Raw genomic sequence first — 15,199 nt, forward strand, 5'->3', positions numbered from 1 at the left:
ATACAGGATAAATTAATGAAAAATGAATTGAATATTTATGTCATACCATTCAGGAAAATAGATTCCTGTGTTTTTGAGATTTCTATAATATTTATGCATATAATCATTCACATAATGTTTGAATATTTGTGTAATCATAAAAATTAAAGGGTGAAAAATTAGAGTTTGCACAGTAACTTTATTTTTGGTGAGATCAACTTTTTTTTTTATGTCATTAAGATTGGTTTATTTCTCACTGATAGGTTTGAAAATTCCAAAATTAATTGTTTTGTGAGAGGAGTGTATTTTTGTATTTTCAGTCGTGTGTTCTTAGTGTAAAAACATTTCCTTTAGAAGTAAACATCTTAGCTCTAAGTCCACTAAGGTATTTCATAGTATACTCAAGTATTATATTCATCTTTTTATATTGCCCTAACTCCAGTTCAAAAAAAAAAAAAAGAGAGAGAAACAAGTATTTGGCTTGGCATTACAATGCACAGTTATGAAATCATTGTAAAAACTTCCTCTGAAACAGTGTGAAATAAAACTGATATCAAATGTCTTGGTCTGGTTTTAATTGCATTTATTGGAACACACTTGAAATACTGTAATTTTTTTAAAACACTTTGTGGTATTTAATATCAAGTGAATGTTCTACAGTGACGTTTATTAGATTATCCTCACAATAGCTCTGTGATACCAACGCAGCATTTATACAACCATAGAAACTTTTCTGTTTTGTTTTGTTTGGTTGGTTTTAGATATTGTTTGTTTCTTTGTCCATTTGTTTTACTTCATTACATTAAGCAGAAGTAACTTGAGTAAGAAGTCAGGCAGCCAAATAAAATGTACAGACTTCCAACCCAGTTCCAAGTCATTTGCTCAGAAATTAAATTTAAATATACTCAATAATTTCAAACATATTAGAGTTCTTGCTATCATCAAAAATATTTATTTCTTTTATCATAGCTTAATCAATATTTTTTAGTATTTCTAGTGAAATTACCCCCCAAAGAGTCTTTTGTGTGCTAATTTTCTATGTGAATAAAGACATTCTTGAACTCAACATCCTGAATGACTGTCTTTTTTAAACCTTTTATAGTACCACCCAGAATCCATAGTACGGAAGTACACTACACGGTCAATGAGAATTTACAAGCCATTCTTCCGTGCATGGCTGATGGAATCCCCACACCAACCATTAACTGGAAAAAAGACAACGTTCTTTTAGCTGACTTGTTAGGAAAATACACTGCTGAACCATATGGAGAACTCATTTTGGAAAATGTCGTGGTAAGTTTAATAAACATGAACAGATACAGTAAACCAGATTTTTAATTCACCTTCTTTTACTAACTTTGCTTGGAAATATAATTTTTAATAATAAAAGAACAATTATAAATCTAGGTCAGAAAATTAATTTTAAACATATTTCATTTTATATTCCAGGGCTGAGAATAGTGTTTTAACAAACAGTAGGAATTCATGAATGGCACCCTCTAAAAATCATTGTTGTGTTTTTGTGAATATTTGTGTTTATTGGAAAAAATCCTGAGTGCCTATGCTATATTCCAGAAACCCTGGTGGAATAGTGGTTAAGAGCTACGGTGGCTAACGATAAGATCGGTGGTTTGAATCCCCCAGGCGCTCCTTGGAAACCCTATGGGGGCAGTTCTGCTCTGTCCTATAGGGTCACTATGACAGCAATGGTATGCTATATTCCATGCATGTAATCATGTATGGGAATGATTATAATAGTGGAGATGTAAGAATGTCTGATGTATTATTAAGCAAATATAAAAAACAACTTTTTGATCTTTTCAGGTTTTTAAATAACTTTTCTAATCATTGACATAGAAACTAAAGTCTTAGGAATCTATGGAAGTCAATGTTTCTGAGTATGTTGAATGGTACCTCTCCAGCTCTGCAGAATAGTAACCATCAGCAGCATCTCAGATTATCAGCAGAAGCCCACGTGAACAGGCACCCATAACTGCACATACCACATGACTTTTAAAAAAAATTGTTAGATTATTAAAAATGATTATGTGGTTTGGGGGTTTGGTGCCAACCTTTGCCACCAGATATTAAATATGATTAAAATGTGAATCAATTTTTGAACTTTTGCACGTATCTAATTTCTTTTTATAACCTTTCAACATGCCTAAGTATCATTAAAAAATTTGGGTGAAATACAGTTGAACAGATTAAAATCTGAACAGATTAAAATTATGAAATCGAGCATATTTATAGTATAATCTCAGCCAATTAGCAGACTTGTAGATTGCCAGGTTAAACAATCATAGTGAGCCTATGTCATTAGACCCTAACTCAAATGACATGTGCCAGCAAAGTCATATTTATTCAAATCTGAATTTTCATCAATTATAAGGATCACCATTATTTTATGTACTACTAAGAATGAAAAATATACAGCCAGTTAAACTATAACAGACCATTGATTTTTAAGTTGTGTCCCAATTTCAGAGAGATTAAAATGTGAAAAAAAAATGTGGATTTTAGAATTAATAAAATAAGGGTAATTTTGTTTCTTTAAACTGCTAATTATCTCTAGTGGACATCATCACCCCAGGTTTAAGAATGATGAATTTGGCCCGTAAATCACCCTCCTAGGCCTTGAGAAATTAAAAATGAAAAATAAAATTTACAATTGTAATGGGAAAGTGACTCAGTACGTTAAAAGAATATCAACAATAAGGTAGCTTATAACTACCAGATGAGAGAGAGATGGTAAGCAGAAGTCTATTTGTGAGTAATACATACAATACAAATTTTTATATTCTTTGCATCCATAAAATCCTTGATTTTTAAACTTAAGTTTTCATCACATGGGAAAGTGAGATGGTAGGGGAAACCTTTACAGGGAATATGATTTATTCCCATGTGCCCTTTCTGTAACAAGTGTAGTAAGCAATCAAATTTAGATTGTATTCATAATGAATGATTATACATCTGTATGCCACATTTGCTGTAAATATCTTTGGTGTTTCAATGCAAAAATATATATATATATTTATCCTTAAACTTTTAAAAAAGAGAAGAAAAAGTACGTAATCTGTACCTTAATGTATCCAGAGGCATTCAATCATTAATTCCGCAAACACCTACTGAGCACCTTCTCTGTGATCGGCACATTCAGAAGATAATGAGTGGAATAAAAATAAAAGGGGATCGGGAGTTGGGGGTAGTGGTGGTGACAGTTTTAAAAAAGGTATCTAGGGGAAGTCCCCCCGGGGAGGTAACATTTGAATAAAACGTGAAGAAGGTGAATTAGCCAAGCAGATATCACAGGGAGGAGCATACCAGGAAGAGAAAACAGCTAGAGCAAAGAACCTAAGGTAGGAATATGTCAGGGGTAGTTGAGAAACAGGAGACCAGTGAAACCAAAGAATAAACGAAATCAGAGAAAAGTAGAGGCCAAATCATGTAGGTTCTTGTAGGCCATTGTAATAATTTTGGTGTTTACTCTGAATCAAAATCCATACTGCAGGCTTTGAGCAGAGGAGAGATACTACCGAACATGTTTAGCAGGATTGCATTGGCTATTGTGATGAGAATAGACTGTAGGGAGGCAAGGATAGCTGCAGAGACTTGCTGGGAAGCTAATGGAGCATTCTATTCCACCTGAGAGATAATGGGACTCACACCAGAAGGTTAGCAAAGAAAAGGTGAGGAGCAGTTGGATTCTGATTATATTTTGAAGCTAGGATTTCCTAGTAAATTGCAAGTAGGGTGTGAGGAAGAGTGAAGGATGACTCACACAAATGTCTGAGACCAAAGGCATGAACAACTGAAAAGACAAAATTGACATCAGTTGCGATAGGCAGGGAATGTGAAGGCTACCGCTGGAACAGGAAGGAAAAAAAAAATTAGGTTTCTTTTGGACAGGAGTTTGAGAGGTCTGCTCTGCATTCAGGAGCCTTGGTGGTGCAGTTAATGTACTTGGCTGCTAACCAGAAGGCCAGTGGTTTGAACCCACCAGCTGCTCCATGGGAGAAATATATTGCAGTCTGCTTTCATAAAGATTTAAGCCTTGGAAACCCTATGGGGCAGTCTGTTCTGTACTATAGGATCGCTATGAGTCAGAATCAACTCAAGAACAGTAAGTTTTGTTTTGGTTTTTTTATTTTATTTTACATACAAGGTCCCTCCCTAGGTGTTGCAAACAGTTTGCACTCAACCACTAACCTAAGATAATAAGTTTGAGTTTTTTTTAAATCTATGTGAATACCTGGAATTCAAACCCTCTCACTGGCACCACAGAAGAAAGGCCTGGCAATCTGCTTCCATAAAGATTACAGCCAAGAAAACCCTATGGAGCAGTTCTACTCTGTAATACAGTGGGTCACCATGAGTCAGAATTGACTCTGGCAACTGGTATTAGGCATCCAATGAGAGAGTTTGAGTGAGAGATTCATATAATTGGAGTTCGGAAGAAAGATCTAGGCTGGAAATACTGGTAGTCATCATCAGCATGTAGGTGATATTTAAAGATTTAAGACTGGGTAAGATCACCAAGAAATTGAGTCTAGATAGAGAAAAAAAGAGGTACAAAGACTTAGTCCTATCGTATCCCAACATTAAGTCATCAACGTTGAGGAGAAGCCAGCAAAGGGCGTGAAGAAGGAGCAACCAGTGAGGTAAGAAGGAAGCTAGGAAACTAGTGTCTTAGAAGCCAAGTGAAGACAGGTTATCAAAGAGAAGGGAGTCATAACTGTCAAATCTTGCCAATGCATCGACTAAGATGAGTGCTGAGAACTGGCCATTGGATTTGGCAAGTGGAACTTCAGAATTGCAGGTAATATTGTCCTCACTCATTGTCATTTCTCCTGATAAATTTGGTGGTCTGTGATGCCATATCACCCAGAGTGGCAACTATGCTGTCAAGATGCTACCAGCCTTTGGTGACCCAGCTGGGGCTGGGCTCACAGGACTCACAAGGCCACATTAGCAGGGCCCTGAGGTAAAAAAAAAAAAAAGATAATAGATAAGATAATCTTGGAAAATATCTTTTAGGGAACCTTTCACGTAAGCCAGTCTAAGAGAACACAAAAGACTTTCCACTCTTACGTTTTTCTATCAGCATCTAGTGAATAGAAAATTTGTTGGCCCAGTGAAGACCCTCCAGACTATCATTACTGAAACCTGTACCAATGATTGTTAAGAAAGACAATTCAAAATGTAAGATCACAGTTTCTAGCCAATCTGTGAAAAGATGATGTTTTCAATGGCTTTGTCCATTTTGTAATGTTAATGTATACTAATGACTTTGTAACGTCTTTGGACTCAGGCAGACATGTCTGTGACAGCATGCTTGTCCATTCTCCCATTCTTGCTTATTCTGTAGTTTCCTTGGACTTCAGCAGACATGGCTGTGGCAGTGTGCTTGTCCATTTTCCCGTTCTCTCTTACTCTGTAATATTTCATTGGACTCAGGCAGACGTGGCTCTGGCAGCATGCTTGTTCACTTCCCATTTTTACCTTTTTGAATATATGCCAAATAAAACTTGATTTTTGCTTTAAAATAGAAAAGAAAGATACTACAAGCCTTTGGGCTTATTTATTCTTCCTTTGGACATTGCAGAACCCTGTCCAAACTTGGACCTAAAGTTTTCTGAGATCTTATTGTTGTAAGTTAATTGTTATAGTTCTGTAAGGTATGGATTTATGTTTAAGCTCCTACATATTTTAATTTATGTTATGTACAAGCTAACCTGATGATTCAGACTAAAGATGGAAATTTAAATTGTCTTTAGATAAGACATTTATTTATTTAGATAAGAGTGCTTTCTTAGAGACCAGACTATGCAATTTTATGTATTTCATGTAATGTGATGTAAGTTTATGTAATTTTGAGCACTATGATTTTTCATTTAAGCAGGAGGATTCTGGTACCTATACCTGTGTTGCTAACAATGCTGCAGGTGAAGACACACATACTGTCAGCCTGACTGTACATGTCCTCCCCACTTTCACTGAACTTCCTGGAGATGTGTCATTAAATAAAGGAGAACAGCTACGATTAAGCTGTAAAGCCACTGGTGTTCCATTGCCCAAGTTAACATGGACTTTCAACAACAACGTTATTCCAGGTTGGTGATTTAAGTCTTAAGAAGTGACTACATAAACCCATACAGGACTCTAAGCTAAGCTCCTTTTCCTCTAGCTATGGGAATTGATTGAGAAGTTACTGTGAAGAATCGATTGCTTTAAATTCTGCAAAATGTGTATCTGTGCTTGGATTTTACTCTATACCCAGTATATATTTTCTATTCATTCTTTTGAAAGAATAAGTTGATCCTGGGACCATATATTGTAGTACATAAGTAGATTTTTTAAGAGAGAAGAAGTTATTTCATGAGAAAACAATATTGCATATACAGGCACCTAAGCTTATCACCTGGACCTGCTTCATCATTAAGATCCTGATCTTACAGAGATCCCCCTGACCTTACCAAGGAGAACTCTGCTTCCTGCTGTATGAATCAACTTCTAAGTATAGATCAATTTATGTAAAAAATTTCTAGATGACATATACGCTACATGTTAAGGTAGAGCCTGGAACGCAGTAGCACTCTTTCCTGACAAATCAGCATAGTGGTGATGTCAGTAATAAGTTGTTGTCTCCCAAAATTGAGCTCTGAGGTACTGCACTATTAGCGTTTAATGAATACCTTGCTAGAAAAGTAGTAATAAGGTTGAGTTTTTGTTGTTACAAAGATCTGTGTTAATAACTGGAGCCCATCCATTATATCACTTTAATAATAGCAATAACACATCGCTTTTTTTGGTTTTAAGGAATAGCAAAATCTAAGAAAATGTAATCCATATTGGTTTCAGAAAGTATAGCGCTAATTTAGATTTTAAACTTGTAAAGCTTAACTTTCCACTTAACATTCAGCCATATAAAATTAAAAGGGTAACTTGGATGGGAAAATTATGCAAAAACATATTTAATGTAATTAGACAGTGGCTAGTCTAATCAGAATCGTATATAATGTCAGCTGTTTTAGGATTAGCATGTTTACCTTATGTTCTACGTCAAACCTTGTAATTCGAATCTTATATAAATAGATCATCACCTTTTTTTTTGAGAAAAAAATATAAATTTTTTGAAATAAATATATCATCACCCTTTTTGGAGAAGTCTGAATTACTGCAAATTTGATCATGGTGTCAGTATTACATAACTAGCATATGTTTTGTGATTTCTCCTCTGACCTGCCAAATTGGTTGACTTATAACTGAAAAGGGTTTCATGTTTTTGATGTAAATTGTTTGAGAAGAAAATTTGTGATGAGATAAAAAGAAATAGAAAATATCATGTTTCCAAATGAAAGATTTTTGAAACCTGGAAAGGCTACAAATCAGCTTTGAGCAACACTTTGAATTGAAAGATGCACTTTAAATCTAAAATGCATTTAAAAGATGTTTGTTTTCATTCTCTTTTTCTGTTTCTTCTGCTCTTTTTATTCTCCAAACAAGTGGCTATAAACATAGTAAATAGCTCAGAGGAAGAAATCTGTGGACAACCCTGTCTTCCGTGCCTTGATGAGATCTCTTTGGTATCAGCTGCTGACTAACTCATAAACCTAACCGGCAAAATATTGACTGCCATGAATATTTTCCTAGGTTACTGAGTGGCATTTGTGTTGTTTTCCTTACTTGTTTCCCTCAGCCCACTTTGACAGTGTCAGTGGACACAGTGAACTTGTTATTGAAAGAGTGTCAAAAGAGGATTCAGGTACTTACGTGTGCACTGCAGAAAACAGCGTTGGTTTTGTGAAGGCAATTGGATTTGTTTATGTAAAAGGTAGGTAAAAGTGCTCTATTATTTATTTATAGTTTATTTATAATGAATGGCTTCTTTTTGCTTATTATTTAGTTATAAAATATAAGTTTCAATTTGTTAACCTGTCCAGTCCTCACAGGTATGCATATTCATGAGAAATAAATTATGAACATTTGACTAAAAATGAGATGAGCAGTAAGTAAAGAGATTGGCACAGAGAGGAATCATCTGTGTATGTTGTGGTAATTGGCAAAATTATTTAGTTGATGAGCATGAATAGTTAATTCTGGAAAATTCCTTGAGTTCTAAAGTGGCTTTTCCCCTCTTTACTAAATTATCTTTCTAAATAGGTCAAAGTCACAAAGACATTATCAGAGCTTCCTTTTACTTTGTGTCTTACGTTATTTCCCAGAACCTCCAGCCTTCAACAGTGATTACCCTTCCAACTGGATTGAGCCACTTGGTGGCAATGCAGTCCTGAATTGTGAGGTAAAAGGAGACCCAGTCCCAACCATCCAGTGGAGCAGAAAGGGAGTGGATATTGAAATTAATCACAGAATCCAGCAACTCGGCAATGGCTCCCTGGCCATCTATGGCACCATAGTAAGTGACACTGGAATTATTGATGTGCATACACTGCCAAAGTCAATGCCCCTATGTGATATCACGACGGGAAAAGTCTCTCTTAAATTTCTTCTTAAAGCATAAAACAGAAATAGATGGATTCTTTACAACACTGAAACAACACTTCAAATTGATATTTTAGCCGTTTTTAAATTAATAAGGGTAGTAAGATAATTTTACTGCTTTGTCCCCAACATTGACGTTTATTATTCTATAGCAAGAAGATAGCCTTCTCAAATCTGTTTAGAACAAGGGAATTGAAGAATTACAGTCACAGTTACAAATAAATTATAGGGTAGATTCCATCACTGAGCCCACAACTATATGAAACTTTCCCTAAAACTTTAGTAATTCAGCAAATGAGTGGTTCCTTAGGTTATTCTAATTTCAGGGTCAACTGAATGAAATATGTTATCTAAAAACTCCTCAACTACAATATATGTGGGTAATTTATCAGTTCACATTTGGTGAAACCTTTTAGGTGCTTTCATAGTTTAATTAATTAAAGCGATAATTAAAATGTGCTGTCTAATCCACTAATCAGTCTCGTTCTCCTTGGTTTCACTTCCACGTTAGCTGCTGTTGATTGCCTGTTCAGTTTCGAGATGATTTCTACCTGTAGTTGCTGTAACAATAAGTCTCTAGCCTCTTTGTTACCGCTTCTTCCCTTCTTTTCTACACAAATGCTACCATTTCTGAAGTCCTTGGTACTTCTTCTAATGTCAGTGTTAATACTAATATTGATATTTTTGCTACACAATTTCAGACTCATAAATATGCATCTCCAACCCTGAACCTCTTCCAAGTTTCATTTCCAGCTGCCTACTAGAAACTTCCATTTGGATAATATACGGAAACCTCAAATTAAATCAATGTCTATCTTTCCCCTCCCACCTTTCTGCACTCCCTGCAAATCAGTTCTCCGTATTGATTTCCTACTTCTATTACTGAGGCCAGAATTCTCCGGTTCACAAGACCTCTAGAAAAATCTCTGATTCTAACTAGTTACCAAATCTAAACTCATATAGTACTTATTTTCTATAACACATATGTATAAATTTGTGACTTACTTTCTCTGATTTATGATTATAAGTAAATTATCTTTTTTCATTTTCTCTTGTATTTTTTTTTTTTTAGAAGACAGAGGCCAAACTTAATATTTTTTAATAATCCCCATTAGAAAGGACCCAATATTTGTTTTGATTATTTTAATGCCTTTTGAGATATCCGTAAGACAAGCTTTGGTGTGCTTCCATCTTAAGATAATTTCTGATTGGTGATTATAAAATAATGTTATTTTTGCTTTGGTTTCCTACCAATTATTACTTCTGAAGATGGATGATAGTTATTTTGACAAAGCTAGGCTGGAAATTTCTTTTTCATCTTATGTTTATCTTTTTATTAAAATGCCTTCTCAAAAATGAAGTCTCGTATAAACTAGCATCATACTGAAAGGATTGATTTTCCCTGCTCCATAGACTTGTATTTTCATAAAACACTGCTTCTTCCCATAGAATGATGATGCCGGTGACTATACATGTGTAGCTACCAATGAGGCTGGGGTGGTGGAGCGCAGCCTGAGTCTGACTCTGCAAAGTAAGCCACTTTTTTCAACTCTAACTGAACACTTGATGTAAAAAACAATGCCTAGTAGAGAATGTTCACTTTTCTTAACTTTATAGCAAGTGCATTAATGGTAGCTTTCCGAGTGTGTCTAATTTAGTTTTCTGCTGTTGACGGAGCAATTGTCATCAAGCATAAAACTGATACACTTTAATACCGGAATTTTTTCTATTTTATCTAATGTATCAAAAAAAAAAAAAAAAATGGAGTCCAAAATTGTAGTTGCTTGGTGACAAAGCTTTTTTGAGAACATATTCAGTGGAATACTTTTCTTATAGCTTACTCCAGTTCTTGACAACATACTCACAAAGATGTCATTTTAAAATATTTATTAAAAATAAAATGAATGTCTAGTCTCACCCCTTTGGAAGCAAGGAAGAGTGAAGAAAACTTAAGATACAAGGGAAAGATTAGTCCAAAGGACTACCAGACCACATCTACCATGGTCTCCACCAGACTTGAGTCCAGTACAATTAGATGGTGCCTGGCTACCACCAATGACTGCTCTGACAGGGATCACAATAGAGGGTCCCGGACAGAGCTGGAGGAAAATGTAGAACAAAATTCTAACTCAAAAAGAAAGACCAGACTTGCTGGCCTGATAAAGACTGGAGAAACCCTGAGAGTATGGCCCCTGGATACCCTTTCAGCTCAGTAATAAGGTCACTCCTGAGGTTCACCCTTCAGCCAAAGATTGAACAGGCCCATGGAACAAAACAAGACTAAACGGCACATCAGCCCTGGGGCAGAGACTGGAAGGCAGGAGGGAACAGAAAAGCTGATAACAGGGAACCTAGGGTTGAGAAGGGAGTGTTGGCATGTCCTATGGTTGTTAGCCAGTGTCATGCAACAATGTGTGTACAAACTGTTTGATGAGAAACTAGTTTGTTTTGTGAACCTTCATCTAAAGTATGATAAAAATAAAAACAAGTAAAATAAATGTAAATGAACTCAGAAGTGCTCCAGGTCTATTGCTATCAAGTTTCCATGAATTAACTCTTGGTTTTGAGTGGAAGCCGCATGCTCATCATGAAGCCCCTCAGTAAAAGCCATGGGAAGATAGATCTTTTATAGTTAGAAAAACACAAATGACTCCAATAGCCCATTGGAGTGTCTACAGGGACTGACTTGAGGAGAAAGTCATTGGATTGAGAACTTAAGCAAACCAACTTATTTTGTGAATAGATTCAGGATTTAATGAGATAAATTTACATTTTTTTCATTCACTGTTAAGAGATGCTCTAGACTAGGGTTTCCTAACAGGTGTTTACCAAACTACCATTTAGTAAGACTTTTTTTTTTTTTTTATCACATTTTATTGTATTTTTGTGTTTTTGGTAGAGATTTACACAGCAGTTGAGGTTCCCATTCAGCAATTTCTATACAGGTTATTTAGTGACATTGGTTACATTCTTCACCATGTGTGAACACTCTCATTATTTCTATTCTGACTGTTCCATTTCCATTTATCTAATTTCCTTTCCCCCTTACAGTCTCATCTTTGGTTTAAAGTAATTGCTGACCATTTGATCTCATTTGGTGATTTTTTAAAGGAGCATAGTACTTACGGGTGATATTCATTATTTTTTGAGCCAGTTCATTATCTAGCTACAAGGTGACCTTGGGGGTTAGTTTTAGTTCAAGGTTTGAAGGATATGTCAGGGCAATAGTCTTGGGGAGTCCTCTAGCCTCAACCAGTCCAGTAGATCTGGTGTTTGGTTTCGTTCCACATTTTTCTCCCATTCTATCAGGGTCCATTTATTGTGGCCCTAATTAAAACAGTCAGTAGCAGTAGCTGGGTACCATCTAGTTCTATTCAGTGAGACCTTTAATAGATAATAGACGTTTAATAGATATCGAAAGCAGTGTTTCATTAACATACATATCTATCAAATGATAACCTGTGGTATGTTTTTAGGGGAAAAATGGGGTTACGTGGTCTCATAAATCTGATAAAAGATGGTTTAAACCAAGTGCATTCGTTTATTAAAGCAATATATAGAGAGTTTTTTTTTTTTTTATCTACTGTACTACTACTATGTGCCACATTCTCCTTAAGATTCTTCGTGAATTGATTACAACCATTGTTTCCAGCATTATATGCTACCATTCTTCAGGGTGAATAATTCTTTCTAAACTCCTCATTGTCTAAAAATAAAAAATAAAAAAATATTTTTTAAGCTAAATCCCACCTCAATGCCATTCTCTTTCCCCTTCTCTCCAAGTGGTTTCCCCTCTCCTCTCTCTTCCCTACCCATATACTCTTACTGGTTCTCAAAGATCCAGTTGAAGTCTCTTCTCTCCCATGAAGTCTTTCATACTCTATCTTTCTTGACACTGTAGACAAGTATAAAGATAAACATTCTGGCATCAGTTCCATACAACTCTTTGGACATTCTTTCCAAGGACTCCACTTGAGCAGCTACCATCCACTACAGATTCTGTTAACCTCTCCGTCTTTCTTGAAACCCATTCTTTGGTTGCCAGTATACCATTTTTTTCTATTTTCTTCCTACATCACTGGTCAGATCTTAGTATCATTTATAGGCTTGTCTTTAAAGCCTTAAATATTGATGTCTCTGTGGTTTCTATCTTTGCTCCTCTTCTTCTCATTTTGGACTCTCATCTGAAGCAATCTTATCCACCTATGAAAGACTCACAAATCTATATTTCTAGCCAATATCTTTAGTCTGAGTTCAGATAGGAATATCCAGATGCCTTCTAAACATTTCTGCATGAACGTCCCCAGATACCTCAAGCTCAGCAACCCAAAATGAACACACATCATTATGCCTCACTTCTTCCCACCAAAATTGTTCTTTCTCTTATGTTCTATTGAATTTTCCCAATCAACACTATGTTACCCAAATCAAAACCCAGTGGTCATCAATTTCTCCCCTTACTCTATACTTACCCAGTGACAAAGTTCTGTCATTCCTACTTTTAAAATGATCGTTAAATATGCCTTTGTTTTCCTCCCTGTTTTCAGTGACATGTTTGCTCTATTAAGTTACTGTTTTTTATGCTCTTATATTACCACCCAAGTAAATAAACTGTACTATAACACAGATCAATAATTACTTATCTTTCATCTAAGCAGGCTTTGATCACCTTGAAACTAGAAATTATATATGTTATCTCTGTCCTCTCGGCGTCTAGTATAATGCCTGGCAAAGAGTAGTCTCTCAATACATGTTTATTGATCAAATGAATGATGAATGAGCAAAAGAATGAACGAATGAGAGACCAGAAGAACTAGATAGTGCCCAGCTACCACTAATGACCGCCCTGAAAGAGAACACGACAGAGAGTCCCTGATGGAGCAGGAGAAAAGTGGGGTGCAGAACTCAAATTCTAGTAAAAAGATCAGACTTAATGGTCTGACTGAGAGTGGAGGAACCTCAGAAGACATGGCCACAGACTCTCTGTTAACCCAGAACTAAAATCATCCCCAAAGCCAACTCTTTAGACAAAGATTAGACTGGACTATAAGACATAAAATGATACTCATGAAGAGTGTGCTTCTGAGTTCAAGTAGATACATGAGACTAAGTGGTCAGCATCTGTCCAGAGGCAAGATGAGAAGGCAGAAAGGGACAGGAGCTGGTTGAATGGACATGGGACATCCGGGGTGGAAAGGAGGAGCGTGCTGTCACATTATAGGGAGAGCAATGTGTGCATAAATTTTTGTATGAGAAACTAACTTGAGCTGTAAACTTTCACTTAAAGCACAATTAAAAAAAAAAAGAATGAACAAATGATGATTCTTTACCTCAATAATGATCAAAGGGAAAAAGATGAATGTTCACCAAGGCACAGACAATAACAATAATAACAACAAGAATAACCAATAGTATTGTGTGCTTACCCTGTCTAAGAGCTGTGCTTACATCCTCTTAGTTCAGTCTAACAGAAACCTTCTGAAGTAAGCACCATTTTTAAGAACCGAGAGGCTCAGAGAGGTCATAAAGAACAAAGGCAGGATTTGAATCCAGATAGCCTCACTGCAGAGACCATGTGGTAGGCTAATATGCTTGGGGACCTTAAATTTTTGACATTTATCAAGTAAAAAAGAACCGTGAATATTCCTTCAATGGCAGTTACAACCTAATAGTCAGGAAGCTATAGTGGTTATACATGATAAAATGTTAATACAACTCCGCAAAAACTAAAAAACACTGTGTGCTTTTTCCAATAGGTCCCCCTATTATCACTCTTGAGCCAGTGGAAACTGTTACCAATGCTGGTGGCAAAGTCATATTGAATTGTCAGGCAACTGGAGAGCCTCGTCCAACCATTTCTTGGTCCCGTCAAGGGCGTCCCATCCCCTGGAATGACCGAGTTAATGTGTTGTCCAATGACTCCTTATATATTGCTGCTGCTCAGAAAGAAGATACCTCTGAATATGAATGTGTTGCTCGAAACATGATGGGTTCTGTCCTTGTCAGGGTGCCTGTCATAGTTCAGGGTGAGTGGATCAAAGAGATATTCATATTGAAGAGCAGCTGGGGTAACCCAAACCATAAAACTTATTAAGCATCTTAGTCCAGATCTCCTTTATCCTTAAGATAATCCTACATTATGGGGACAGGACAGAATCACATTACAGTTTATAGACTAAAGATACTAAAGCAAAGCAGATTGTAGCTGTAAATGCCAAGTTAATAATTCAAAATCTCAAATTCAATTTTTTAATCAAAAGTAAGTCAAATTTCAAATCTGTGAAACATTTCATAACATGGAGGAACCTGGAAGGCATTATGCTGAGCAAAATTAGTCAGAGGCAAAAGGACAAATATTGTATAAGACCACTATTATAAGATCTTGAGAAATAGTATAAACTGAGAAGAACACATACTTTTGTGGTTACGAGGTGGGGAGGGAGGGAGGGTGGGAGAGGGTTTTTTACTGATTAGTTAGTGGATAAGAACTGCTTTAGGTGAAGGGAAGGACAATACTCAATACATGGAAGGTCGGCTCAACTGGACTGGACCAAAAGCAAAGAAGTTTCCGGGATAAACTGAATGCTTCAAAGGTCAGCGGAGCAAGGGCGGGGGTTTGGGGACCATGGTTTAAGGGGACTTCTAAGTCAATTGGCAAAATAATTCTATTATGAAAACATTCTGCATCCCACTTTGAAATGTGGCGTCTGGGGTCTTA

General features: G+C 36.1%; 1 protein-coding gene across 6 annotated transcripts in view; it reads left to right on the forward strand.

Moving 5' to 3' along the window:
* HMCN1 (hemicentin 1) overlaps positions 1–15,199 on the forward strand; it is a 551,288-nt gene that overhangs the window by 488,228 nt on the left and 47,861 nt on the right. For all 6 annotated transcript variants that reach the window (XM_049868532.1, XM_049868536.1, XM_049868533.1 and 3 more), the window contains 6 exons: positions 1,082–1,272; positions 5,879–6,092; positions 7,679–7,813; positions 8,205–8,395; positions 9,931–10,012; positions 14,238–14,507. In XM_049868532.1, coding sequence (XP_049724489.1) covers positions 1,082–1,272; positions 5,879–6,092; positions 7,679–7,813; positions 8,205–8,395; positions 9,931–10,012; positions 14,238–14,507 — 1,083 coding nt within the window. The remainder of the gene's footprint in view (positions 1–1,081; positions 1,273–5,878; positions 6,093–7,678; positions 7,814–8,204; positions 8,396–9,930; positions 10,013–14,237; positions 14,508–15,199) is intronic.

Source organism: Elephas maximus, chromosome 24 (genome assembly GCF_024166365.1).
Source record: "Elephas maximus indicus isolate mEleMax1 chromosome 24, mEleMax1 primary haplotype, whole genome shotgun sequence".
Taxonomy (NCBI): Eukaryota; Metazoa; Chordata; class Mammalia; order Proboscidea; family Elephantidae; genus Elephas; species Elephas maximus.